This window comes from Felis catus, chromosome B2 (genome assembly GCF_018350175.1).
Source record: "Felis catus isolate Fca126 chromosome B2, F.catus_Fca126_mat1.0, whole genome shotgun sequence".
In the NCBI taxonomy this organism is placed as follows: Eukaryota; Metazoa; Chordata; class Mammalia; order Carnivora; family Felidae; genus Felis; species Felis catus.
Window position 1 is genome coordinate 63,668,415 of NC_058372.1, and position 26,126 is coordinate 63,694,540.

The 26,126-nt window shown below is 39.6% G+C and overlaps 1 protein-coding gene and 1 long non-coding RNA gene across 7 annotated transcripts in view; both read left to right on the forward strand.

Annotated features, from left to right (window-relative positions):
* SMAP1 (small ArfGAP 1) overlaps positions 1-26,126 on the forward strand; it is a 279,736-nt gene that overhangs the window by 64,712 nt on the left and 188,898 nt on the right. Inside the window, exon 1 of one of the 6 annotated variants that reach the window (XM_019830821.3) lies at positions 11,032-11,410. The exons of 2 other annotated variants lie outside the window; for them this stretch is intronic. In XM_019830821.3, coding sequence (XP_019686380.2) covers positions 11,293-11,410 — 118 coding nt within the window. In that variant the 5' untranslated portion in view covers positions 11,032-11,292. Of the gene's footprint in view, positions 1-11,031; positions 11,411-26,126 lie in introns of those variants that run through there. 3 more of the 6 variants (XM_011282395.4, XM_019830818.3, XM_019830819.3) reach the window with 3 other exon arrangements.
* Positions 851-5,063, forward strand: LOC123385424. Its single transcript, XR_006597892.1, has 2 exons — positions 851-2,273; positions 4,593-5,063. It is a non-coding gene; the product is annotated as an uncharacterized LOC123385424 (long non-coding RNA).

Here is a 26,126-nt window from a genome sequence, read left to right on the forward strand (position 1 = left end):
TTATCTGGGAAACTCTTTATTTCCCTTTCTATTCTGAATGACAGCCTTGCTGGATAAAGAATTCTTGGCTACATATTTTTTCGATTCAGCACATTGAATATATCTTGTCGCTTCTTTCTGGCCTGCCAAATTTCCTCAGACAGATCTGCTACAAACCTGATCTATCTTCCCTTGTAGGTTAAGGATGTTTTTCCGTTGCTGCTTTCATGATTTCTTTCCTTGTCTGTCTATTTTGTGAATTTAACTATGATATGACTTGGTGATGGTTGGTTTTTGTTGAATATAATGAGAGTTCTCTGTGCTTCTTGGATTTTGATGTCTGTGTCCTTCCTCAGATTAGGAAAGTTTTCAGCTATAATTTGCTCACATAAACCTTCCACCCCTTTTTTCTCTCTTCATCTTCTGGGACTCCTTTATATGAATGTTATTCCTCTTTTATAAGTTGCTGAGTTCTCTAAGTCTTGTATCATGATCCTTTGCCTTTGTTTCCCTCCTTTTTTTCTGCTGCATTATTTTCCATAATTTTATCTTCTATCTCACTGATTTGCTGCTCTGCTTCCTCCATCCTTGCCATTATAGAGATTGCATCTCATTTATAGCATTTCTAATTTTGGCCTGACTAGATTTTAGTTCTTTTATGTCTGCAGAAAGGAATTCTCTGGTGTCTTCTATGCTTTTTTTCAACCCCAGCAGTCATACTTATCATTGTGGTTTTAATTTTTTTTTTTAACATTTATTCCTTTTTTGAGAGACAAAGAGAGACAGTGTGAGTGGAGGAAGGACAGAGAGAGGGAGATACAGAATCCATAGAAGGCTCCCAGGCTCCTAGCTGTCAGCATAGAGCCTGATGTAGGGCTTGAACTCACGAACTGTGAGATCATGACCTGAGCCCAAGTTGGATGCTTAACTAACTGAGTCACTCAGGCGCCCCTATAATCGTGGTTTTAAATTCTAGTTCAAACATCTTACTTCTGTCTATGTCAATTAAATCTCTGGCCATCATTTTGAAGATGCATATTTCTAAATGAAGCCAGCTTCTCCCAATGGAAATGGCCAGTGAGGCACTGGAGATATAGACTTGAAGCTGATGTGAGAGATCTGAAGTCCATTGGGTGTCTCCTCCTAGGGGCCTGACATGGCTGCTGAATCCCAGGGTCTTGGCAGTCTGGGTTCAGTGAACCTGCATGGGGAGGAAAATAGGCAGATAACCTGAGAGGCAAAGGACAAAAGGAAAGTGTTGCTTCAGAACCTCTAGGCCAAGGAGTTAGTGGAACTCCCAGTACAAAGTGTCAAGGCAGAGATGTGGAATCTCTGGGGAGCTGATTGAATGGAAAATGAGGCTCCAGGAGTTTTGAAGAGCATGACAGAAATTAGAACTTGGAAAAGATTCCCTGATCCAAGGGGAAAGCAGCTGTCAAGGCTGTCAAGGCTGTCAAGGCCTGTAGAGTGGCAGGCACAAGGATGGACCCTCCACAGTTCCTTGCAGTAGAAATGATAGTGAAGTTGTGAGATGCATAGCCCCTGACACAAACACATGTGCTTTAGGAGAGAACAGCAAGGGGCTGAGGACTCAACACTGCCAAAGAAGGAAAGGACCAAAGTGGAGTTTTCTTAAGGCTTAACAAGGAGAGTTTGGATGTAGTTATACAGAAGTGCCAAGAGTGATGTTTCCAGAAAGAAGGGGAGGTCCTCAGCAGAGAATGAGGAATAATGGGAACAAATGAAACCAAATTATGCTCAACTTTCCAGTGGACCTATATTATATAATGTTACCCAATTCCTTTTCTCCATCTTCTTTCTATTGAGGTATAATTTATTTACAATAAAATGCAGAGGTTTTAGGGACATAGTTCAATGAATTTTGACAACTGTATATATCTGTATAAAATCATCACCCCGGTTAAGATACCAAACATTTATATCACCCTAGAAAGTTCCCCTGTGCACCTTTTCAGTAAATCTCCACCCTACTCCCTTCCCAGACAATTATGGTCCTGTTTTCTATGATCATATATTGGTTTTGTGTCTCCTCTAGAACTTCATATAAATAGAATCATACAGTCTGTATTTTTTTGTATCAGGCTTCTTTTACTCCACATAATATTTTTAGATTTATCCAGTTTGTTTTGTAGATAGTAGTTTCTTTTAATTGCTGAGTAGTTTTCCACTATGTAAATACACAATTATTTGTCTATCCATTTTCTTGTTTATGGACAGTTGGGTTGATTCCAGGTTTTGGATATCATGAATTAAGCTGTTATGAACATTCTTAGGTGAGTTTTTTTGTGACTGTATTTTTTTTCATTTTTCCTGGAGTGGAACTGCTGGGTCATAGGAGAAGTGTATGTTTAACTTCATAGAACAAATAGTTTTGTAAAGATTATAACATTCCATATTCCCACCAGCAATAAAGTAATATTAAGTGTCAGTTGCTCTTTAATATTTGGTATTGGTATTGTTGATCTTTTTAATTTTAGTCATTCTAATGGGTGTGAAGTGGTATCTCATTGGTTTTTTTTTTACATTCCCCAATAACAAATGATAATGAGCACCTTTTTTTTATCTCATTGGTTATTTATGTATCTTCTTTTTGCCATTTTATTTTATTTTATTATTTAAAAAAATAAATGTTTTGGGGCGCCTAGGTGGCGCAGTCGGTTAAGCGTCCGACTTCAGCCAGGTCACGATCTCGCGGTCCGTGAGTTCGAGCCCCGCGTCAGGCTCTGGGCTGATGGCTCAGAGCCTGGAGCCTGTTTCCGATTCTGTGTCTCCCTCTCTCTCTGCCCCTCCCCTGTTCATGCTCTGTCTCTCTCTGTCCCAAAAATAAATAAACGTTGAAAAAAAAAATTAAAAAAAAAAAATAAATAAATGTTTTACTTTGGAGTGATTTTAGGTTTATAGAGAATTTGCAGAGGGTCTTTTGCCATTTTAAATGAGTTGTCTTTTTATCATTGATTTGTAGGAGTTCCTTATATATTCTCTAGGTCTTTTGTATTTATCATGTATTACAAATACTTTCTACAAATCTATAGTTTGCTTTTTATTTTCTTCTTAAAATATATTTTCTAAATTTTATATTTTCTCCAGGTTTTTGAGATATAATTGATATATAACATTGTGTAAGTTTAAAGTTTACAATGCTTTTTCGTATGGGTAGTGTATCTTGTGTCCTATGAAATCTCTGTCTACCCTAAGGTAGTAAAGGATAAATAATATTTTTAAATGATTTATAATAAATCTATGCTTATTTCCTTTCCCTTTTTTTCCTAAAATGATGCTACTTTTGGTTTAAAATTACTAAGATAATACACGCTGTTTTGGTAAGAAGGTCAAGAATGAGAACAGCAGAAAATTCCACATAAAAAGTGTCTCATCCCAGCAAAGTTACAAAACCTCAAAGGCCTAGAAGAAAAGGACTAAGTTCCTTTAAAGGGTAGCGAAGTTCTTTGAGAACATATCCCTTCCACTTCTATCAAATGGCACACGACTCATTATCAATAATTTTGGTGCTCTACATAAATCAGTTTTAGTTTGACTTTTTATATCTAACAAACAAAAGAGGAATGCGTTAGAAGACTTCCTGGTGGTTAAAGTATCTAAAAGGAAACTAAAGAGGCAGCTTCAGAAAGACAGCAGCTGAAGTAGCTGTGAGGATCAAGGGAGCAGGATCCAATAGATGAACAGATCTCAGTAGGGATGAACCATCTCCAACTGTTCTTGTCTTTGTGCCACTCAGTTCAAGCTCAACTTTCTAGGGGAAAGTATCTGAATGGCCTAATTTGGGCACATGCCCAGGGGACCTTGGCTAAAAGTCCCTCCTTCAAAACTGGATTCAATAGAGGAAGGAGATAGTTCCCCAGAGAAAAAATGGGGCACTGCTACTAAAGAAGGTGAATGGATTCTAGGAAGACAAAAACAATACATGCCCACAACATGCCTTAAAAAGGCAGAACATATATCTTTCAATTTGTGTTTGTGTCTTCTGCTTTAAGCAGGATGAAACTGCCTTTATTTGCTCATCTTTGAGTCTTCCCTCAAATAACTGGGCTTGGTTGAGTTAAAATATATTACTGCCAACGCCAAATTTGTGAAAGCAAAGCCCATCCCAGGTTAGTTTTGTTGTGGTGTTGTTTTAAATCTTGAAGTGCAATGTGTACTTCTGATGACTTAGAATTTTTCTTTCTAAATTGAGATGCAGAAACTCTGTGGACTCTAATATTAAGTGGGGGGAAAGGGATAACACTAAATAAAATATAACTTGGTCAAGATTGGAAGTGAGTTAGGATTGAAAGTGATACAAACAATTTTTATGCATCAGATTCCCTTTTTAAAAAATCACTTAAAAAGTTATGTTTCTTAATTTTGCTCTTAGACATTATATGTTTTTACAGACAAGTTCCTACATTCACTCTTTTTGCTCATTCATGCATTCCGCAAACATTAATTAAGGTCTTGCCGTGTGCATTAGCAGCAGAGGCTCTGGAGATCTGTGATGAGATTGTGAAAGAACCTGATTTATGAAGATACATGATAAACTATGATAGGATTGAGGGATGGGATTGGCTGTTTTGTTCACTAATTTTTATCTTTAGTACCTAGCGCAGTGCCTGAAAAATAGAAGGAACTTAAAAATATGCTGCTGAATGGAAGACTAAATGAATGGAGGGAACAGTCAACTGGTGGTGTTGGAAGTACAGAAGATAATAGGATGGTACAAGTTCAGGAAGATTTTCTTAGAGTTGTTTAACTCTGCTTCAACAAAATTCTGCTTCAACAAAACTCTTAGAAGAATGAAGGCTTGAGTTGCCAAAGCCCAAACTTGAGGACTGGCTATCCCTCTATGTTTCCATCAGGCTCTGCATTTAGTTACAGATGGAAGTTGGTTATCTTATCTCCAACAAAGACTGCAAGAGTGGGATGTGTCCTTCTGGCTCTTTGTAATCAGGCTTTTTGTGACTGGGGATGCTGGTTGCCCATATGACATTAAAATTTTTTCAGTCTCTGTACTGGGGGTAAAAATATGAGCAGAATTTGAATTTGAAAATTACTCCTTCCTACATTGAGTGGTGTGATGGTGTATGTTCTTCTATAATAGACACTCGCTCAACACTGTATATTTGAAATAACTCCCTTCTGGAGGAAGGTAGAGAAGAAGTGTGTGGAAGTTATATATCTTTGACAGAAACCACACTCTCCCTACACTGAGGAGAGTCCACTGGTACCTAAGCATTGATCACGAGTACTCCACACACCAGTTGGGCAGGGTTTTTAGGAACCACAAACCCATTAACATTCCCTGATCTAACTTTTGAAAACAAACGAAAATAAAATCTAGGTCTTTCCTGGGTTTCCTCTCTTTGCATGTTGTAAGTTGTATTTGTTTATATTTCTCCATGTTTGTGTATTCTCTTGCTTTAACATACTTGGTCTCTCTTTAACTCTCACCATTGTTGGATCTAACTTGTCCTACTCAGTTTTCCATCCCAGGGGGGTAGCATGGCTTATGAAAAGAGCAGGGCCTTAATGCCAAAAAGCAAAAAGACCTAGCCTCAAATGCCAGTTATGCTCTTTCATATCTAGGAAACTTTCAACAAAGGATTCAACATCTTTGAGCCACAGTTTCTGTGCTGTTCAGTTATATTTCCGTTTCCTCTTTCTGGGTGCATGGTAGGATTATACTTCTGGTTCCCTTAATATTAGCACATGTCATGTACTTGTCAGTGGATTGAGAATAGAAGTAGACACGTGTTATTCCTGGGGAGAAGGCTGTAAGAAACTAATCTTGTTGCCTTTCTGCTGAAACATGACAGAGATTCTATCAGTCTGATCCTTGAGTGAGGGCAACATGGAGCAGAACACCAACCCAATGGATACATAGCATGACCAAGAAATAAACTTCTATTGATTGAGGTCATTAAAATTTGGGGGTTGTTTGTTACTCAACATGAATTATCCCATCTGGCTGATGTCTCCTAATATGAGTAATGATTATAAGATTTACCTCAAAGAGAATTACCAACCCACATTAGAGGATTAAAATGCAGTGGCTTGGGGCGCCTGGGTGGCTCAGTCGTTTATGTGTCCAACTTTGGCTCAGGTTGTGATACAGCTTGGAGCCTGGAGCCTGCTTTGGATTGTGTGTCTCCCTCTCTCTGCCCCTCCTCCGCTTGTGCTTTGTCTCTCTCCCTCTCAAAAATAAACATTAAAAAAATTAAAATAAAAAAAGCAGTAGCTCTTATTACTATTACCCCCCCCTTCTGCCAGCTGTCTGTATCTACCATTCTTATCAGACATTCCACTTACACACTCATACATGGCTCACTCTTGTCCATTTCACTCCACCCCCATAATTCTCTTTCACTCTACCCATAATTGTCCTCCATTGCCCTCTGCCCACCCCCCTACCCCCCCACCCCCGCTTACCAACTCCTTCTCTTAGTCTTCTGTGGAATACCAGCTCCAATTTGGTCAAACTCTCTAAACCTGTTTCTTGTCTTTTTTTCTCCAAATGGGACAGATTTTTTAATTTAATTTTTTTAATTTTTTAATTTATTGTGTGAGAGAGAGAAATTGTGAGCAGGGGAGGGGCAGAGAAGGGGGGAAGAGAGAGAATTCCAAGCAGGCTCTGAACTGTCAGCACAGAGCCGACATGGCACTTGAACCCATGAACTGTGAGATCATGACCTGAGCCAAAACCAAGAGTCAGACGCTTAAAAGACTGAGCCATCCAGGCACCCCTGGAAACAGAATTTTAGAGTTAAAAGGGACTTCACTTCTCTAAGAATCTGTAGAAACAGACATTCAACCTCACTCTTCAGCCATCAAACATCCATAAACACCTTACCATCTGGAGTTCATTGATAGAAGTTACTTCTTCCCGAAGAGCTAGGTACTCTAGGTCACTAGGTACTCTGCCCCCCTCTTTTTTTTTTTTTTTTTTTTTTTAGCTCTTAGCATTCATTTCTTAAGGGCACCAAATTATCTTTGGCCTCAAAGGAACCTGTAGTCATTTAGCTGTTCTGACTTCACCTCTCCCACACACAGTTTGGACATTTACCTTACACTCTACAGTTAACTGTAGCCATGCTTTCTATCCCTGTACCTGTATTTTCTTCTCTCTGGCCTTTCTAACCATCCTCATCCCTCCCTCAACATTTTACTGAAACACCAGATAGTTGCAGTCCCTGGGAAGTATCACCAGCTGATTTCTCTTCTCTTGCTCCTGGGCTAAAGGAAAACAATGAACTGTACAGACCCATGACTGTGTGTTATCTAAAACTGAAATAATTGACTTTTCTGGACATTTGGCTTTAGTGCTCATGCTTACTTCTCAGAAACCTCTCCTACCATGGCCTCTGGTTCTCTTCCTGGCCACACTTTGCCTCTCTTTTCAAAGGTTCACCTTTCTCTGTCCACTCATCGTTTAGCTGGAAATCCCCAGAGTTTTGTCCTCGGGACTCTTTGTTTTTGTCTACATGTCTACATGTCTCTAGAGGAGTCTCATTTTTACCCTATGGCTTCTACGACCATTTAAATGTAGATGATTCTCAACTGACTTTCACTAGCACTAACTTCTCTCTAGAGCTTTAGAAGTAGATATGCAATGTCGTATTAGACATATGGAGGTGGATATCGCATGGACATGTCCTTAAGTAAACACCTTTCCCCCTCTAACCACAAAAGTGTACTATCCCTTCTGTCTTGGTCTGAGTTAATGGCATCACCATTTACCTGTCTCCCAACTTAGAAACCTTGGTGTTATTCTCACCTCCTTTCTCTCAACCCCCACATACAGTCAGCTGCCAAATCTTGCTGCTTCTAATTTTAAAACATCATTTGACTTTGTCTCTTCTAAACTCTATGCTACTGGCTTAAAATAGGCCTTTGGCATGTCTTCTTTGGACTTACTGCAACAGCCCTGTCTGTAATTTGTTTCCCTGATCCCTGACGGTATTTCTCCCCTCCCATATCCTCCAGCCTGCCATTATAGTTATAGAAAACAAAGCTAACCAAGTCTTTTCTCTGTGTAAAAGCTTCTTCTGGCTCCATATGCCCACAGGGTAAAGTTCAAACTAGATAGCCTGGCTGTAAATTTCTTAACCTCCTGACTCCATTCTACCTCTCCTCCTTGTTTCCTTTCCTGTCTTCATGTTCTCTGTGCACATCCTATTCTCACTGCTTCCAGCACAAAACCATGCTTTCAGAAGTCTATGTTTAAATGCATATATGTATTACATTTATGTAATATATGTGTACATATACACATACATATATGTAAGTATATTTAAATACATGTAATATATTTATATGTAAATGTATGTAATATTTATATGTAAATACATGTGATGTATATTACATATAGAAAATATATATTATATATATATATATATATTTCAAGATATTTCTTTTCTTCCTCTTCATCTGTATTCACTTGAAAAATTCCTACATGGGGCGCCTGGGTGGCACAGTCGGTTAAGCGTCCGACTTCAGCCTGGTCATGATCTCCTGGTCCAGGAGTTCGAGCCCCGCGTCAGGCTCTGGGCTGATGGCTCAGAGCCTGGAGCCTGTTTCCGATTCTGTGTCTCCCTCTCTCTCTGCCCCTCCCCCATTCATGCTCTGTCTCTCTCTGTCCCAAAAATAAATAAACGTTGAAAAAAAATTAAAAAAAAAATTCCTACATGTGTTAACATCTAGTTTAAGCATCATGTACTCTGTGAAGTCCTTCTCAGTTCTTCCAGGCTATTGGTGTTCTCTTCCTTTTGTTCCCAGAGCATTTTATATTTGCTGCAGACTTTACTGTGCAGCTTTTAATTTTTCTATTTATGTGTTTGCGTCTTACATTAGACTGTAAGCTTCTGATTGTCAGAGAACTTTACAGAAGTTGTTCAGTAAATATTGATGAATTAATGCAACATTGTTTTTCTCCCAAGGTGTTTTTGGTATCAGCGTCTTCTTTTTCATTCTTTCTATTACATATTTAATAAATAGTCAACTCAGATTTTTAATAGCCTCCAGGATGACCATCTAGACAAGCACTGTTCAGTGATGTAGCCACTAGCTACATGTGGTGATTGAGCACTTGAAATGTAGTTAGTTCAAGTTGAAGCAAACTGTAAGTGTAGGATACACATTGGATTTTGAAAACAGTAGGAAAACAAGAATGTAAAGTATCTCAGTAATAATTTTTAATTTTATTTTGACAATTACTCATATGTTGAAATGATAGTATTTTGGATATATTGGATTAAATAAAATATACCATTAAAGTAAAATTTTCCTGTTTCTTTTTTTTCTATTTTTAAATGTGGCTACTAGAAAACTTAAAAGTATATATATGTGGTGTGCATTATATTTCCATTAGACATTGCTGTGCCCCTTTAATCATGTGAATCATTTCTTGGTGATAAACCTGTGTCTGTTTTTTTTTTTTTGTTTTTGTTTTTTCCTTAATCCTTGCAGTGGTAAGCAGAATTTCCAGGGAGGAGAAAAATGGTGTCTGTTAACTGTTATTGTTGGACTAACCTTCCCCAAACATCCCTTTTTTTCATGCTACCATCCTAACTTGAAGAATCTGCAGGTTTTCTGTTGTCAGCGGCATCAAGGCCATATTGCTTTGTCTGGTTCCCCAAACAATTAATTCTGTTGCACCTCACTCACCCAGACTTCTCTCTCACTCATCTTAAGTAGTACCCTTGACCTTTAGTCTGTGTTCCAAGACCCTTGAAGTCTGTGCTTTTGTGCATGCTTCTCTTGCTCAGTATTTTCTTCCTTGGCCCCCATTTAAATCAAGCCAGACTTTAAGATATGACTTAAAAGTTCTACCTCCCACATAATGTTTTTTCTGTTTATTGGAACTGACTCTGATATCCTACTAGTTATTATTTGTCAGAGACACACAGTTTAAGTTCTAATTTGTTCAGTTACTCAGCATCTTCACTGATATCACCATTCAATTGAATTACACAAGAATTTTTGAGATCTTGTGCCAAGAACAGGGATAAGTGAGTATGAGAGTCACCTTTATGCAGGGCCTATGGTAGGAATTGGCCCTGCGGAAAACTATAGGACACAGGCCCCATCTCATTGCCTTTCTTAGCATCTGTTCCTCCATAGGCAAGAGCTACGTTTATTCTGATTGCAAAAGCTTCATATTAGAAATTGGTCATATGCCATGATATGCCAAAATAGTCAAATAGCCTCACACAGGGTTCAAATCCCATGAGTCCTGATTGGGGAGCTCCGGGTTCTAATTAAGTGTCTTCTTTCCCTAGTTTTTCACACATTAAAGAACACTGTTTATACAGCTTCTTGTTAAAGTAACATCGCCCAGTGTTTGCCTCCTTGTGAAAGGCCTTTACTTTCCTTATGAAAGGCCTTGTTTTCACGTGTTTTAGACTCTGGATCCAGACTGCTTTGGATTTGAATCTCAACTCCTCCACTGGGTAGCTCTGTAACCCGGGCAAGTTATTTAACTCTTCCATACCTCATTTTCCACATCTGTATAATGAGAATAACGTTATCACAGGGTTGTGATAAGGGTTAATGAGTTCATAGTTCTTGGCACAGAGTAACCACTCAATGTCAGCCCTTAACATATGTCACTACCAAACTATTTCTCTGGGACTGTTTTCACTATTTTATTCCACTAGTGTCTCCAATTTCTAGGATAGTGCCTGTTTCAAAACTGCAGGTGAATAAACATGGAATGAATAAATGAATGCACTCAATCACTTTTATTTATGCATTTCCAACGTTTCGCCAGCAAGCGCAAAGGCAAGAAAGCAAGTCAAAGTCACCTCTTTGTAAAGGTCTTCCTTCACTGGGTTTCACCTGAGGGCACTCTGGTACAGTGTGATCTTCAAGGTGGGGAAGCCCACAGCGGGCAGCACTAAATACCTTCCCGCAATCACCTTTGGCGAAGGGCCCAGCGCAGAGATCCCCTCCCGGCCGGTTTCCCCGGGAAGTTCGGCGCATGCGCAGCTCGCCCGGCGCCTGGGTTCCTTCCTGCGGCGCCACCCGGAAGCTTCAGCTCCGTCTCCCCCCTCCTCCTCCCCCTCCTTGTGCCTCGCCGGCTCTGGCTGTGCGTGCGGGGCTGGCCCGGCGAGGAGGCGGGACACGTCGGCGCTGCCACCCGCCGCCGCCGCTCCTCCTTCTGTTCCAGCTGCCGCTGCCGCCGCCGCTTCCTTGGCTGAGTCCGCCCGCGGTCCGGCGGCTCCAGGTGTGTTCACCCCGCCCAGCTGCCAGAGCCCGCCGCCGCCGTAGCTGCTCCGGGCTCCTCGCCCCGCTTCCGAGATGGCGACGCGCTCCTGCCGGGAGAAGGCTCAGAAGCTGAATGAGCAGCACCAGCTCATCTTGTCCAAGCTGCTGAGGGAGGAGGACAACAAGTACTGCGCCGACTGCGAGGCCAAAGGTAGCGCGGACGTCGCCGCCCCTAGTCGGGGCCTCCTGCGGCCGGTGACCTTCCCGTCGCCACGGCGCCCGGGGCCCGAGCGGACGCCGCGGCTGCGCCCGGCCGGCCCCGGCCCTGAAGGGAGGGCGGGCGCAGGCTGGAGTCGCCCCTCACCTCCGCCAGAGGCGGTGGCGAGGTCAGGCCCGTGGGCGCCGGCACTGGCCCCAGCCCCTTCTCCTCCCCGGCCCCGGGGCAGAGCCGTGCCCGCGTCGCGATGCCACCCCCCCCCCCCCTCCCAGAGGGCCGGGGCCAGAGCCGGGCCGGGAGCGCGGAACGGGGCGACGGCCCGGCCAGGGCTTAGGGTTAAAGGGTTGCCCTCCACCCACCCCAGCTCGCAGGTACATCCGTGGGTGGGGCCACCCTTAGTCTTGGTCTCCGCCTCGACCCTTCCCCCGTGACCACGTCGTGCCTCCCGGGGCTCCGAGGCTCGGTATCTCAGGTGGAGCCCTACCTGCCTGTCCACCTGACAGCTTTGTACCGGGCTTTTGCTTCTTCACGAGAAAGAGTATGGTGGTCCTTTTTTGCTGGTTTGGAGTTTTACTGAGTGAAACCATTGGGGAGGGGTCTTTAGTAGTAGTAGTAGTGATAACTGTTTTTTTAAATCTAGATATTAGCCAGAATGAAGAGGAATTTCATTACGTGAGTCCCGTGGACGGTGTGCTTATTATGTTCCTGAAGCTTTTAATAATTATATTGTGTCTGACCAGTTGCTTTGGGAGAACATGTGGACATTGGTTTGTGTGACCCATAGACGTTGAAGGTGCATTTTTTAAAGATCCAGAGGTGAAAAAAAACCCCTAATTTTAGTTTGTTCCGTTGGAGGGCTTCTGCCTCAGCTTTTGAAATAGATACACTATTTTTAGCCTATATGTTTGGGTTTGGCGATCTGATTTATATTTAATGTCTTCTAAGTAATCTCATGAGAAAAAGGTTTCAGATTTTTAAAAAGAAACCTGTCACGTGTTCAGGAAAAGATCTTGCTTATTTGTAAATTGGTTTATTTGGTGAGAAATAGGTAGTTCTCCAAAGCAGAAGTCAGACTTTGAGAATGTCATTTAAGATTTCTGTTATTTGACTTAGACTTTTCCTGAAGCTTTACTGTTCTTAATATTGTGTAAATGAGGCACGTTTCAGTGGGCTGATAATGTTTGATTAGACTAAGCCACATGGCATCAGGAAGTCACTTCACTACCATACTATCATAACAGGTACTGGATCCCTGGAAGGTCATGTGGGAATACTGTAACTGACCATGTGTTGAAGCACTTTTCATATAGTACCTTGACTCACCCAAGCTGATATTTATTCTGTGTAACTTTTCAGGTGATGAATTAAAAATGCCTGATTATTGTAGTAAAACTTGTTTACCTCATATTGATTATGTGTGTGGATTTTTGGGGAATACTCTTTTGTATTGAGGCTCAATTACTCATCACTGCACTAGTAAAACGCTGAAAAATGGGGCCTTTAAAAGGCCAGAAAAAGAAATGAGCTGCATTGTGGGTAATAAGTTACATGCTTAAAAAGAGATCCTAGTATATTTTAAAATCTATTCATTAAATATTAAATAGTAACAGTTTTAGTAAGTACCTTCATTAGGTATAGAAATAATTGAAAAATAATGTTTGTTTAAATTTTTGTCCCCCAAAAAGTACTTTATAAAATCAGATACTAATGCTTCCCAAAATAATTTATAGGTTTTTAAAAAGCCATTATTTGCCACATGGTAACATTTCCATTTCCATCTTTTGAAGTAAGGAGAGAAGAATCATGTACTTTTTTTTTTTTTTAATTTTTTTTCAACGTTTATTTTATTTTTGGGACAGAGAGAGACAGAGCATGAACGGGGGAGGGGCAGAGAGAGAGGGAGACACAGAATCGGAAACAGGCTCCAGGCTCTGAGCCATCAACCCAGAGCCCGACGCGGGGCTCGAACTCCCGGACCGCGAGATCGTGACCTGGCTGAAGTCGGACGCTTAACCGACTGCGCCACCCAGGCGCCCCGAGAATCATGTACTTTTAAAATTAGGGCAAAAATTTTATTTTAATCTGAGGAAAAGGGAGCATTAGTTTTGCTTGCTATTTGTATTGCCACTGAGGTCCATAGATATATATTGCATGAATGTTTTTATTTTGGTTTTGTTTGGTCTTCTGTTTCTGGGTTTGTTTTTGAGAAATGGAGAAGGTTGGAGAGAAGAGAATAGTATCAAGAGTTTGAGGATGCAATGTGAAGGGCATGAATTCCAGTCATGATTTAGAAAGACCATTACTCTTTCCATGTTGTTACTAAATCTTGAATGATACTAAATTGATCTCCTAAAAATTTATTTTATTTTATTTTAAATGTTTATTTATTTATGAGAGAGACAGACAGAGTGTGAGCGGGGGAGGGTCAGAGAGAGAGGGAGACACAGAATCCGAAGCAGGCTCCAGGCTCTGAGCTGTCAGCACAGAGCCCGAAGGGGAGCTTGAACTCACGAACCGTGAGATCATGACCTGAGCCAAAGTCAGACGCTTAACCGACTGAGCCACCCAGGCGCCCCAACTTATAAAAATTTTTTTAATGTTTATTCATTTTTGAGGGAGAGAGAGAGACAGAGCGAGACAGAGCGTGAGCAGTGGAGGGGCAGAGAGAGAGAGAGGGAGACACACAACTGAAAGCGGGCTGCAGGCTGTCAGCACAGAGCCTGACACGGGACTTGAACTCATGAACTGTGAGATCATGACCTGAGTGGAAGTTGGAGACTTATCCGACAGAGCCACCCAGACACCTCTTAAATTGATCTTCTGAATTATTTCACTGTTTTATCTTGATCTTCCAGGAAAAAACATCACAGTTAAGTTTAATTAGTTTAATTAGATTTGATCTCATAGTTGTATTACTTGAAAAATTTGACCTGATTGGACCACTGATAAATATATTTTGTACAAGTTTTGAGTCTTTGGTATGGTTGAACCCCATTATAGAGCTCTTTAGTAGAGTTCTTGGCTTGTTAAATGATTTTGGATTCATTATTATACATGCCAGACAACATAGTAAATGCAGATAGTGAAATTCTGGTTAAGTGTATTTTTAAAAGATATGCTAAGGGTCTTATTCTACACCTTAGCTATTATACAGAGTTCCATACTGTATGTGTATATATATGTGTGTGTGTGTGTGTATATGTGTATATATATATATATTAATGTTTTCCTCACTAATAAACTACATCAAGCTTTTCATGTATTTTGAAGCTATTTCCTAGTTAACTCAGTTTTCTTTCAAAAAATACTTCCTCCACTGCTCTTTGAGAACAAGTACCAAAGACTAAATTTAAAGTGTAGGGCTAAAGATTACCCCATTCTGTTGACTTGTAATAGTTGGCAGAGTTATATCAATTGGATTTTGACATTTTCTTATTGAGTCACCAGTGTGTGTTTCCTGAGTTGACATTATTTAAGAAGTAAGGAGGGAGAGAAGGATGGCATAGGTGCCAGTTTCCTGCTCTTGATTCTACACTTACTAGATCTGTTGAGCAACTAGAGAAAAAAAACAGGCAGATGGGGCTGGACTTCCTCTCCCTGGCCTCATTGGTGACTCTCTGGGAGTTTTAATACAGTTCTATTGGTTATTAGTTGGTGGCGATTTATGGAGCAGTGAGGATTTAGAGCCTCTTGCCAATCTAAAGTTTAGTTTTTAGTATTTAAAGTTTCATCCACGGTTAGTACTAGTTTTGATTCTGAACGTGTATCAATTGGCATGAATATGTTGCCTCTTGCCCAGTAAGTTTTGGGGTAGTAAGAAACAAGCTTTTTTGAACACTTAGAGATTGTTTTGTTTCATCTGTCTGGTATTAAGAGGTTAAGTTCCTTGCCCAGATCAAGCACTTATTTCTTCATTCCACAGATGGTGACTTGAGGGGACACTGCTAAACACTGTATTGGATTATGGAGCTAAAATATTTGTGAGACCTAAGGAGACCTAAGGAGTTTGTTCAGAGAGGACTGCATTTTTGCAAATGAGTAATTCCAAAACAGTGTACTAAGTGTTATAATAGTGGTTATAAGAGGTGCCTCCCTCTCTACTTATTTTGGGCTGCTGTCCCATCTCATGTGACTTTTGGTTGTCTTCACGGTTCCTAGAATGCTGCCTCAAGGCCCTTGCACATGCTGTTCTTTCTGCCTGTGAAGTTCTCTAACAGTTTTTTGCTTGATCAGTTTTACATATCATCCTCTTTCTGCTTAAATGTTTCTTGAAGGGAAGTGCTTCTCTCTGATTTTCTATATCAGATTAGACTTTCCTTTATACGTGTAAGACACATCCTGAATGTTTTATTACACTTAAGTACAGTTGTAATTAAACATTATTTGGGTATTTATTGGGTAATCTATATCCCTGTTGGATTATAGCTATAAGAGAGAAGAGACCTTGTTTATCTTGTTTAGGCTTGTATCCCCTGCCCTCTACACAATGGGTGACATGTGGTAGGTCTAGTGTAACTCAACAAGTATCTTTTGAATGAATGAATGTGAATGAGTACAGAGCCAAGGGCAGGCAGCAGGGTATGTGGAAATAGTTCACATATAGGCGGAGTGACCCTGTTGGAAAATATTTACAGGAGTCTTGTTTGAGCTAGGTTCAGAAGATGGAGTGGGATTTTAGCAGATGGAGAAGGAATTAAAGGAGACAGCTGCACACACAAGGTGCATAAGAGGTATTTAAAATAACATAAGAGGTTTCCATGTGGACTTTTTTGCATAAGCTTTCTTTAAGCATGGTCAGATTTGATGGTGGCGGGTCAGGAAGAACTGAAATGGTGAGAGATTCCAGGCATGTCACTTAATTATCACAGTAGTCCAAGCAAGAGTGTAAGGACCTGAACTCACTTAATGTTGGGGTATAGGGCAGGAAACAGAACAGCTGTAGCTATTTTAAGGAATAGGGTGTTTACATTGGAGAGGCTGAAGGAGCAAAAATTGGGAACCACTACTGGACTTCTGGCTTCAAGGCTACACACTATTACCACTTTTACTGTTACCACCACTGCCATGGCTTCTCACCCGTGGAGCTGGTGAGCCAGCAGATGGGGGAATAAGACTGTGGTTACTGCAACCCTTCAATGTCTTATTAGACATTTTTTCAGTTGCCCTTACTATAGGAAGATGGTCTTTGCTGAACTTGTGCCTTCCACGTGCAAATAACTGGCAGACTAATGTCCAACACTTTGCCTTCAAGGGAGTCTTCTAGCTTTCTAACCTTTTCAAAAAGTAGAAACATGAAGTGAAGGTTGTGAGACCCAGTCCAAGAGTCTACTACAGGCAGTGAGGATGGAGAACATTTTTCATTAAGTGTGTAATGTTTAAGAGTTCTTATGTAAACTTATTTTAAAGTAATTCATATTAAAAAGTAAAATTCACTTGAGAAACTGATGTTTATAATGATGTTGATGCTTATAGGATAAATTCATACAAACAAAATCTTTGATTGTAATTCACCTAAAGAGACCTGCAAATCTGAAAGTTCCCTCAAAATGCTAACCTTCAGGTTTGATTGGTCCGTTGTTGTCATAATTCTGCTGATCTTGAGATTTTCTCTGATGATTATGTGTAGAGCCTGGTGTCAGAGCCAGGATAGAAACCACTGGTCTCTCTCTGACTCATCAGAGCACAAGCAGGGGAGGAGCAGAGAGAGATGGAGACACAGAATCAGAAACAGGCTCCAGGCTCTGAGCTGTCAGCACAGAGCCTGATGCGGTCTCCAACTTGGAACTGGGAGATCATGACCTGAGCCGAAGTTGGACGTTTAACCGACTGAGCCACCCAGGTGCCCCTATCTTGGCGTTTTAAACCACAGAAACAACTTGATAGACTTGAAAGAGCACTGACCTGGATTAAGTTAGTAAAGCTAGGTTTGAGTCCAGCTTTTGCCTCTTGACTTACTTGGTGACCAGTTGTCCCTGTTCTCATTGAACCTTACTACAAAGATTTATTTCAGCTCTGATGTGATCTGTGTTCTTTTTTGAAACCTATGTTTCATATCACTTCTAAGTCAGTATTTACTATTGTTGATTTCAAAAAAATTGTTTTTTTTTAATTAATTAATAATTTAATTTTGGGTCTTACAGAACTTTGGATCTTGATCAAACCTGTATACTTTTAAAGCTTTTCACTGATGATTTAGGTCTTTCTGAGCCAATTACCTGGTATTATCTTTAATAATCTCAAGCTGTATCATATAACCCACAGGAATATTCCTCACAGATTGAGGAATCCTTTTGTTTGAAACTTTTTCCCTAATGCTTTCATGGATTAGAGTAAGATCAAAGAAACTATCACCTGTTCTAGTCATCTACTACAGCCATACTTTAGGACTGTATAGCCATACATAACCATACATTTAGTCATACATAGTACCATATGGAAATGATTTAAAAAATTTCAATAAAAAGAGCTTAGAGGCACGTGGGTAGCTCAGTTGATTGAGTGTCTGACTCTTGATTTCAGCTCCGGTCTTGATTCCAGGGTGGTGGGATTGAGCCCCACATTGGGCTCTGTGCTGTTGGAAATATGTACTAATTTCATGCTCGTGTCCATTTTGAGTGGTAAATATGAGGACTTTGAGAGTCTAAAGGGCAGAGAATTATAAGCCTTCCAGTAATTCTCCATTCTCTGTGCATCCTCCCCTTTCCCCCAATAATTTTTCTTTTTTTTTGCCTCCATTTCACAAGAGATCCAGGTGATTGCTTTTAGGAGTGATTGATGATAGACTTTCATATGTCTATCACTGATCTTTTGTAAAGAGTGCATTTCAAGGACCAATGATCAGCTAAACCCAAATCTTAAAAAGAAAATAAAGGGAATTTAAAACTTCTCTGGGAAATTATATTTAGGATAATTTTATCTTCCAATACAGGAACATTCATTAAAAATTATGGTTTAGGGGCGCCTGGGTGGCGCAGTCGGTTAAGCGTCCGACTTCAGCCAGGTCACGATCTTGCGGTCTGTGAGTTCGAGCCCCGCGTCGGGCTCTGGGCTGATGGCTCAGAGCCTGGAGCCTGTTTCCGATTCTGTGTCTCCCTCTCTCTCTGCCCCTCCCCTGTTCACGCTCTGTCTCTCTCTGTCCCAAAAATAAATAAATGTTGAAAAAAAAAATTAAAAAAAAAATATGGTTTAGTCTAGATGCTTTTTAATTGATGTATTTCTACTCTTGAAAGCTGCTTTTAATGTAGGGTGGTGATGGTGCATCGTGCCAAAAAACTGGCAGAAGTATGATTTTTGAAGTGAAATGATCATCACTAGTATATTAATTTCCTAATGCTGCTATCAAAAATTATCACAAACCTAGTGGCTTAAACAACACAAATTATCATCTTACAGTTCTGGAGGTTAGAATCCAAAATGAGTCTTCTTGAGCTAAGATCAAATGTGTTCCTTTTGAGACACTAGGGGAGAATCTGTTTCCTTATCTTTTCTAGCTTCTGGAAGTCACCTGTGATGTTTGCCTCATGGCCCCTTCTGCCATCTTCAGTGTGTCATCTTCAGATCTCTTTCTGCCTTTTTGTGTTTGCATCAATACATCTTCTCTGGCTTTTGTAAGGACCCTTATGATTACATTGGGTTTATCTGGATAATCTAGGATAATACTATCTCAGTGTCCTTAACTTAAACACACCTGCAAAGTCTGCTAGGCATTATGATAATTTATAAGGAGCAAATAAAATACAGTCTAAAGTTTGTGATATTATTAGCCAAAAGAATGCCCCATAAGTACTTTTAGCTCCAAGGAGCTGTACAACTTTTTGATTCTGTGACATTGGAATTTTTTGTTGTGAGACCTGTGGCTCACTTCCTAGGACTTGAAAATCATTGTTTGGGGGAAATCCCTGATTTTAATGGCTTCCTATTGTGCCAAAATGAGTTATTGCTCTATTAATATGCCCTTTATAAACAGAGAAGGGTTTTCTCGAGTTTATGTCTTCTCTCTTTTTTTTTTTTAATGTTTTTATTTTATTTTTGAGACAGAGAGAGACAGATTATGAACAGGGGAGGGGCAGAGAGAGAGAGGAAGACACAGAATCTGAAGCAGGCTCCAGGCTCTGAGCTGTCAGCACAGAGCCCGACGTGGGGCTCGAACTCACGGAGTGTGAGATCATGACCTGGGCCGAAGTCGGACGCCCAACCGACTGAGCCACCCAGGCGCCCCTATGTCTTCTCTTAATAATTCTTTTGTTTTTGACCTCAGGAGAGTGATCCTTTTACTGAGATTAGCTTGCTCCAATCTAGGGTTCATGATAGTAGGATATATATTTGAATAGCTAAATCAGAACAAAACTGTGGATTATTTTTAATGGCAAACAGTGGAGCATGAACTTGATCAGGAGCCTTCACCACTACACCATATCTTTGTCAAAAACCAAAACACTGCACACGGGGTAAAACAAAGCAGAAAGATGAGTTTATTATAAGGCTTTTTACCTGCAAGTCAGGAAACTCAAGGCTGTGGGAGCAGTGAGTTCGGAGTTGCTCACAGACTAAGGGATTTTTATGGGATAAATACAGAAGTTACTTGGTTGCCTAGTGGTCTTGTTTCTTATTTGGATTTGGGTAGCTTGGTTAGGAACAAGGAAGTTCATAGAAGGCCTGAACAGACTTGGTGTTTGATGATTGGCTGGTGTCCTTTACTTATTTCTGAGAGAAGAGCTGTAAGTTTCTGTAAGATTAGGTTAAGTTTCCTTTATGCATTGGTGTTGACTGTGTCCAATTTGTCCTTGACATAAGTGACTTCATTTTGGTTTGGTTCTACACCTTCTAGACTTAAGAGTATGAAATCACATCTTATATAGATAAAATTTAAAATCAGATTTGACTGGGCTTTAAAACCCCTTAATAGTTTATATGATTTTTATGTCTTCAACTGTGTATAATTATTCTTATGGAAACAGAATTTCATTACTTCAAAATAATTGGGCTTCATTAAAGAAAAGAAACAAAGGAAAGTTTCTGCATTTCAAACTGTTCTACTTAAAGTTAAATATTGTCCCTAGTGGTGAATGGCCATAGGTGAATACTCAGGTTATTTCTCCTTGACAGCATTCCTTTTTATAATTTTAATACTAAATTTGTGTAATCTTAATAAATGTTGATATATTTGTTCATAGAGCTATATATGATGACTGTTACATGATGATAATGTATATGAAGCATTTATAGAGTTTGATACATAGTAGGTAGTCAGTAAATGTTGCATTTGTATCTTAAGTCTTGTATAAGACCTATAAACATTTTTGTTTTCTTTTTTCCTCCAATTATTTTATTATTATTATTTTTTTAATGTAAGTATTTTTTTCTTTTTTCTAAGTGTTTTAGTTCTTGTTTAGTTAACATACAGTGTTATGTTAGTTTCAAGTGTACAGTGTAGTGATTCAGTAATTCTGTACTTTACTTGGTATTCACCATGATAAAGGTATTCTTTAATTCCCATCACCTATTTTCACCCTCCTGTAACCATCAGTTTGTTCTCTATAGTTAAGTGACTGTTTCTTAGTTTGTTCTTTTTCCATTTGTTTGTTTGTTTTGTTTCTTAAATTCCACATATGAGTGAAATCATATGCTGTTTTTCTTTCTCTGACTTATTTCCCTTAGCATTATAGCATGTATAGCATATATCTAGCTCCTCCAATTACTTTTTAAGAGAATTGTTCAAGGTTTCAGATGTAAGAAAACTCCTTCCTCCTCCATATTTTCCCTAAGTTTTATTATTGTGAAATTTTTCTGAATTTTGTGTTTTGTTTTTTTTTAAACTTAGAAGTTGTAATTGACTATGAGGGTTAACTTTTGGTTGTAATTATTGTAGGAAGTAAAAACAAACAAACAGCTATCCAAATATTTGATAGAGACACATTCTGTTCTTTGTAATGTGGTTTCCTTTTCTATTTGCATTAAATTGTTATTTTTTACAAGCAAAGGTTACTAGTCTCTTGTTGCAATTACTCTCTCCATATTATAAGATTACAAATGATTTTTTTCATTGTGGAAATTTTGCTCAGCTATTGTACAGAAGCAGCTTCCCTTCTATTGTTTATTTACTGAAAATTAGTTGTTACTTGGGATTTGTTTTTTAGCAGGGACAATGATTTTACTTCCGTAGATGAGACAAGGCTATCAGGTGATTGCCTTCTTTTTTGGCCTTTTATCACTTGTCCCAAATTTATGGCAATTATACTTTGACTGGTTTTAACTTAGTTGGTAAAATATGCCTGTAAACAACAGGAAACAATAGTTTTTGCCTAAAATAAATGTTTGTCTAGCTTTCAAAAAAATAGTTGAGGGGACTTCCAGTTTCTAGTCTGGCTTTAAGACTGGAAGGAGCTTCAAGTCTCCACTCCATCCTAACAAGTAAAAAGCTCAGCAAACTGCAAAATCAGCATCTCTTCTTAGATCTTAAGTGAAGTCACAGGGCAAACTGCTGTCCCCAAAGTAGGAGAGACAGGTGAATATAGAGAATCACAATTCAATTATAACTCTGTGGAAACCAGTACTGAGGTAGGAAAACTATTGACAAATTGCTGGAGGCTCACTGTGGACAAATATGAGTCAGAAACTCCAGGAGGACACAGTTACGGGTAAGGTCCCACACTTTGGTGAGTTTTACCACCAGGAGCTCAACACAGTGAATATGGGATAAAAACCTATGCTTCTGGCAGGGGAAGGAGAAAAGGAACCATCTTGAAATACACCAGAGCATTCTGTTCTTACTTAGCAAGGTCTGTCTTCTGGAGAAACTGTTTAACTAGAGCTTAACCGACTTGGGGAAGGGAAATATCTAACTCCAGCCACCTGTAGCCTTTCTCAGGAGAGAAGGGAAATGCCAGTTTCAGTCTACTCTAGCCATCCTGTCCCATGGGGGAAGGGGACAGCTGTGGTAGGGGGGCTGAGATTTGTGAAGCTCACAGTACAGACAGAGGCTCACTGAAAGAGTGAGATGTAATCATAGAACTATGGAATGCTTCCCACCACATTACTAAAACTGTCTACAGCAGTTAATTTTATCTAGCACATCATATCCAGCTGTCAAGAAAAAATTACAAGGCAGGGTGCCTGGATGGCTCAGTTGGTTGAGTGTCCGACTTTGGCCCAGGTCATGATCTCAAGGTTCATGAGTTTGAGCCCCATGTTGGGCTTTGTGCTGACAGCTCAGAGCCTGGAGCCTGCTTCAGATTCTGTGTCTCCCTCTTTGTGCCCCTCCCCAGCTTGTGCTCTGTCTCTTTATCTCTCAAAAATAAATAAAAACATGAAAAAAATAAAAAAAAATTACAAGGCGTACTAGGAGGCACAAAAAATAGTTGAGGTTCTTAAATTTCACAGTGAAATTGTTTCACATATCAGAAGTATGGTTACAGGCTACCAGGTCACCTTGTGACACCTAAATATAGTTGGAAAAACATGTAAAAATACTTTCATACATTAAATGAATGTGTAAAGCATATGTAAATGGCTAAAGTTACACTATGTTCAGTTTGAATAAACTTGTTCACATCAAATCTATTCCAACCTCTTCCAGTTCAAAAGGTTCTGAAGTTTTGTAGACGAGAGTATCAGTCCCAAATAATACTGTTACCCAGAGCTAAGGGACAGATCTGTAAACTTTTGCTGCTCAACTGAACTATAATCTTTATATTAGATCTCAAATACTCACATTCAAATTATTTTTAGAATTCACATGAAGTAAGGAGCATTGTACTCATCAGTGACATTTCATATATGTATGTGTCCCTTGAAAATAGTTTACATGGAGGTTGTAATTACTCTTTATATTAAACCTTGGCTTAATATTTCTTTACCAAATCAATGATTTGAAAAAGTTGGGAGGGGGATCCTTCTAAGTTAAAAGAAACAAGAGATACAGCTAATCACAGTCTATGGTCCTCGAGAGGATGTTTTTGGAAAAAGATATTTACAAGAAAATTTTGTGGTGAAGCACTGTTGTGGGAAATAGAACACATTATTAGATGGCATTGAAAACTTATTGTTAATTTGGTAGGTGTGATAATATTGTGGTTATGGGGAGAAAATTTACATTTTTTAGAGATTCATACTGAAAAAGTTAGAGGTGGTATCTTGATGTCTGAAATTACTTTCCTGTACCTCAACATAAAAAATGAAAATATGGCTAAAATGGCAAAATCTTAACAATTGTTGAATCTGGGCAGTGGATATGTGGGTGTTTGCCGTGCTATTCTTGTTTTCTGTTCTGTATTTGAAAATTTTTGATAATATTAAAACAAGATTTTAGTTTTTAAGAAATAAACTCAAGGTACCAAATAAGTACATAAAAAATGTTCAGCTCTCCTTGGTTGCAGGTTTTTCTTTTTTCCCATTTGGAAGGATAGCACTAATTAACCAGTCTTGACTGATAGTATGTTTCTAGATATTTATATAATTCTCTATCAAATGATATCAACATATATCAAGTATTCTGAACATGCTCAGAGTCTGCATAAACACACCAAGAGAATAAAATAAGTTAAAAAAAATCAAACTATGATTACAAAAACAGTGTGATTAAGGAATAATTACATAAACTTTTGGCTCTTCATGGTAGACCCTTAGTGATTTTAGGTTGCTGGTCAGAAAAAGGATTATCATGGAGCTGTTTTAGTGCTGTGTAGCTGTTAAAAAAGCATTTGAAAATGCAGTAGTGAATGCTCTAATTTTACTTCTCCATCATCCTGTTTTTTAAGAATATGTTAAAGAGAACTGCCACAAACCATCACAGTACACCAGAACCTCTAATGCTAATCACTATCTTGGATTTTATCCAGGGGTTACTTAAAGAAGTATTCATTTCACAGGTACTTTATGAACACCTATTATGTGTAAGGCACAACTGCTAATTGCTATATTAATTGAAGTAGTGTAAGGTATGTGAATCCTTACAAGGCTTCTGTTTAGGACTTTCCATTGTAGGACATAGAAACAGAAGTAGAATCAGGTGCTTATGAAAGCCCTAGAAGGGGTAGAAAAGTAGGCTCCATGCTGATGGAGCCTCTAGGACTGACTCCCAGATCACAGCAGAACTGACCTTCCAGGGAACCATTAACTCAGAGCCTGTCACTGAACTTTTGAGTCTAAGAAAACACCAAATTAGCTGTAGCCCAGGGATTAGAAAGCTACATCTGCCTTACAATACCGGTAAACTGGTAAGTAGGTACTGGAATGTGGGGTCTGTCATCATCTGTGTCAAAATTGCTTCACACCCACGAAGTGGGAGACTAGACATTCTATGATCTTGTCTTCCTGCAGAAAATAGCTAAAAAGGGCAGGAGAGTAGTTACCGCACTTTTGCTTTCAAATATTGCGTAAGTGCATCTAATTGATGGAAACGTTCTCAGTCAGAACTTTATAAAAGAATCTGAGAAATAGAGTTTTTTAGCTTTTCATCCTCTGAAACCAGGAAGGCACACCAGAAATAGGGTGGAATAGAGGTTGTGTGAGCAAATCAGCAATATCTACCATGGTTTCTGTCTTAGCTAGTTGCATCAGAATGAATAGAATGTATGTAGCTTGAGAAGGAAAGAACTAGAAAGTCCTCCAGCAGCCATTTATTTTTTCTTTGTCTTTGGCTCTGTCTCTGGGTCTATAACACATGATTCTTTTTGCCTGCTTCATTCTTTACTAACTGCTTTCCCTTATTCATATGCTTGCCTATACCTCATTAGTTCCTAAGTCTATATGACCTGTTATTTGGCTTCCTAGAGGCGGTTGTCTTTTTCTTTGGGTCATATACCATATTCCTGGGTGAGATGAACTGGCCCAGCCTGGGCCATGTGCCTACCTCTGATCATTGTAACATGGAGGTGATGTGGTTTGAAGTAGTGGGGTTCAGAGCTAATGGGCAAGAAAGAATTCTTGAGACATCTTTGGGAAAAGGTGGTTTTATTAAAGCATGGGGACAGGACCTATGGGCAGAAAGAGCAATACTGGGGTTGTGAGGAGTGACTAATTATACAAGATTTTCTATCCTGTGGACAGGAGGGTGATATTAGGGCTTTAGGAAATTGAGTCTATAGGTTTCTGGAGATGGCATTTTTTCTTTCAAATCATTAAGACAGTTGCAAACTGATGGAGACTCTGCCCTGCATGATCTTGATCTCTATCAGTTAACCATTTGTTTTTCCTTTTGTTCTTGGGCAGCCTGAGGAATGCCTGAGGAATGGGGGGTAGTGATTGTGGGGTGTTAGCTTGTGCTTTGCCCTCAGCTTGCCTTTTGCTCCCTCATCATTTCCCCCCTGAACAGTTTTGACCCTTAAATCTCTAAGGTTGTTGAAGGCAGAAGGTCTCATGTTCTGTGTAGCTTCTTTCTGCTGAGTAGGGGCGTAGAGATGTCCCTACTTTTGGCTTGACATTGATCATCTAGGGAGTTTATATATATGAGTTACCAAAGGCAGAGGCAGCTGAATCCATTGTGGACAGTAAGTATCTCTGTGGGTGGTAAGGATCATCGATGTGAAATCATTGTAGTGATGGAGTCTTGGCACCAAGTAGAGACATTGAAAAAGCCAACATACTAGGTAGGATTAATATGGCTATAAGGAATAAGTCCAACAGAGAGACCCCTAACAGTTGACCATAACCCCCCCTCCCCCCAAACCAGTAACTTAACCAATCATTTAAAGAGAGAGAAGGATTTTATAGA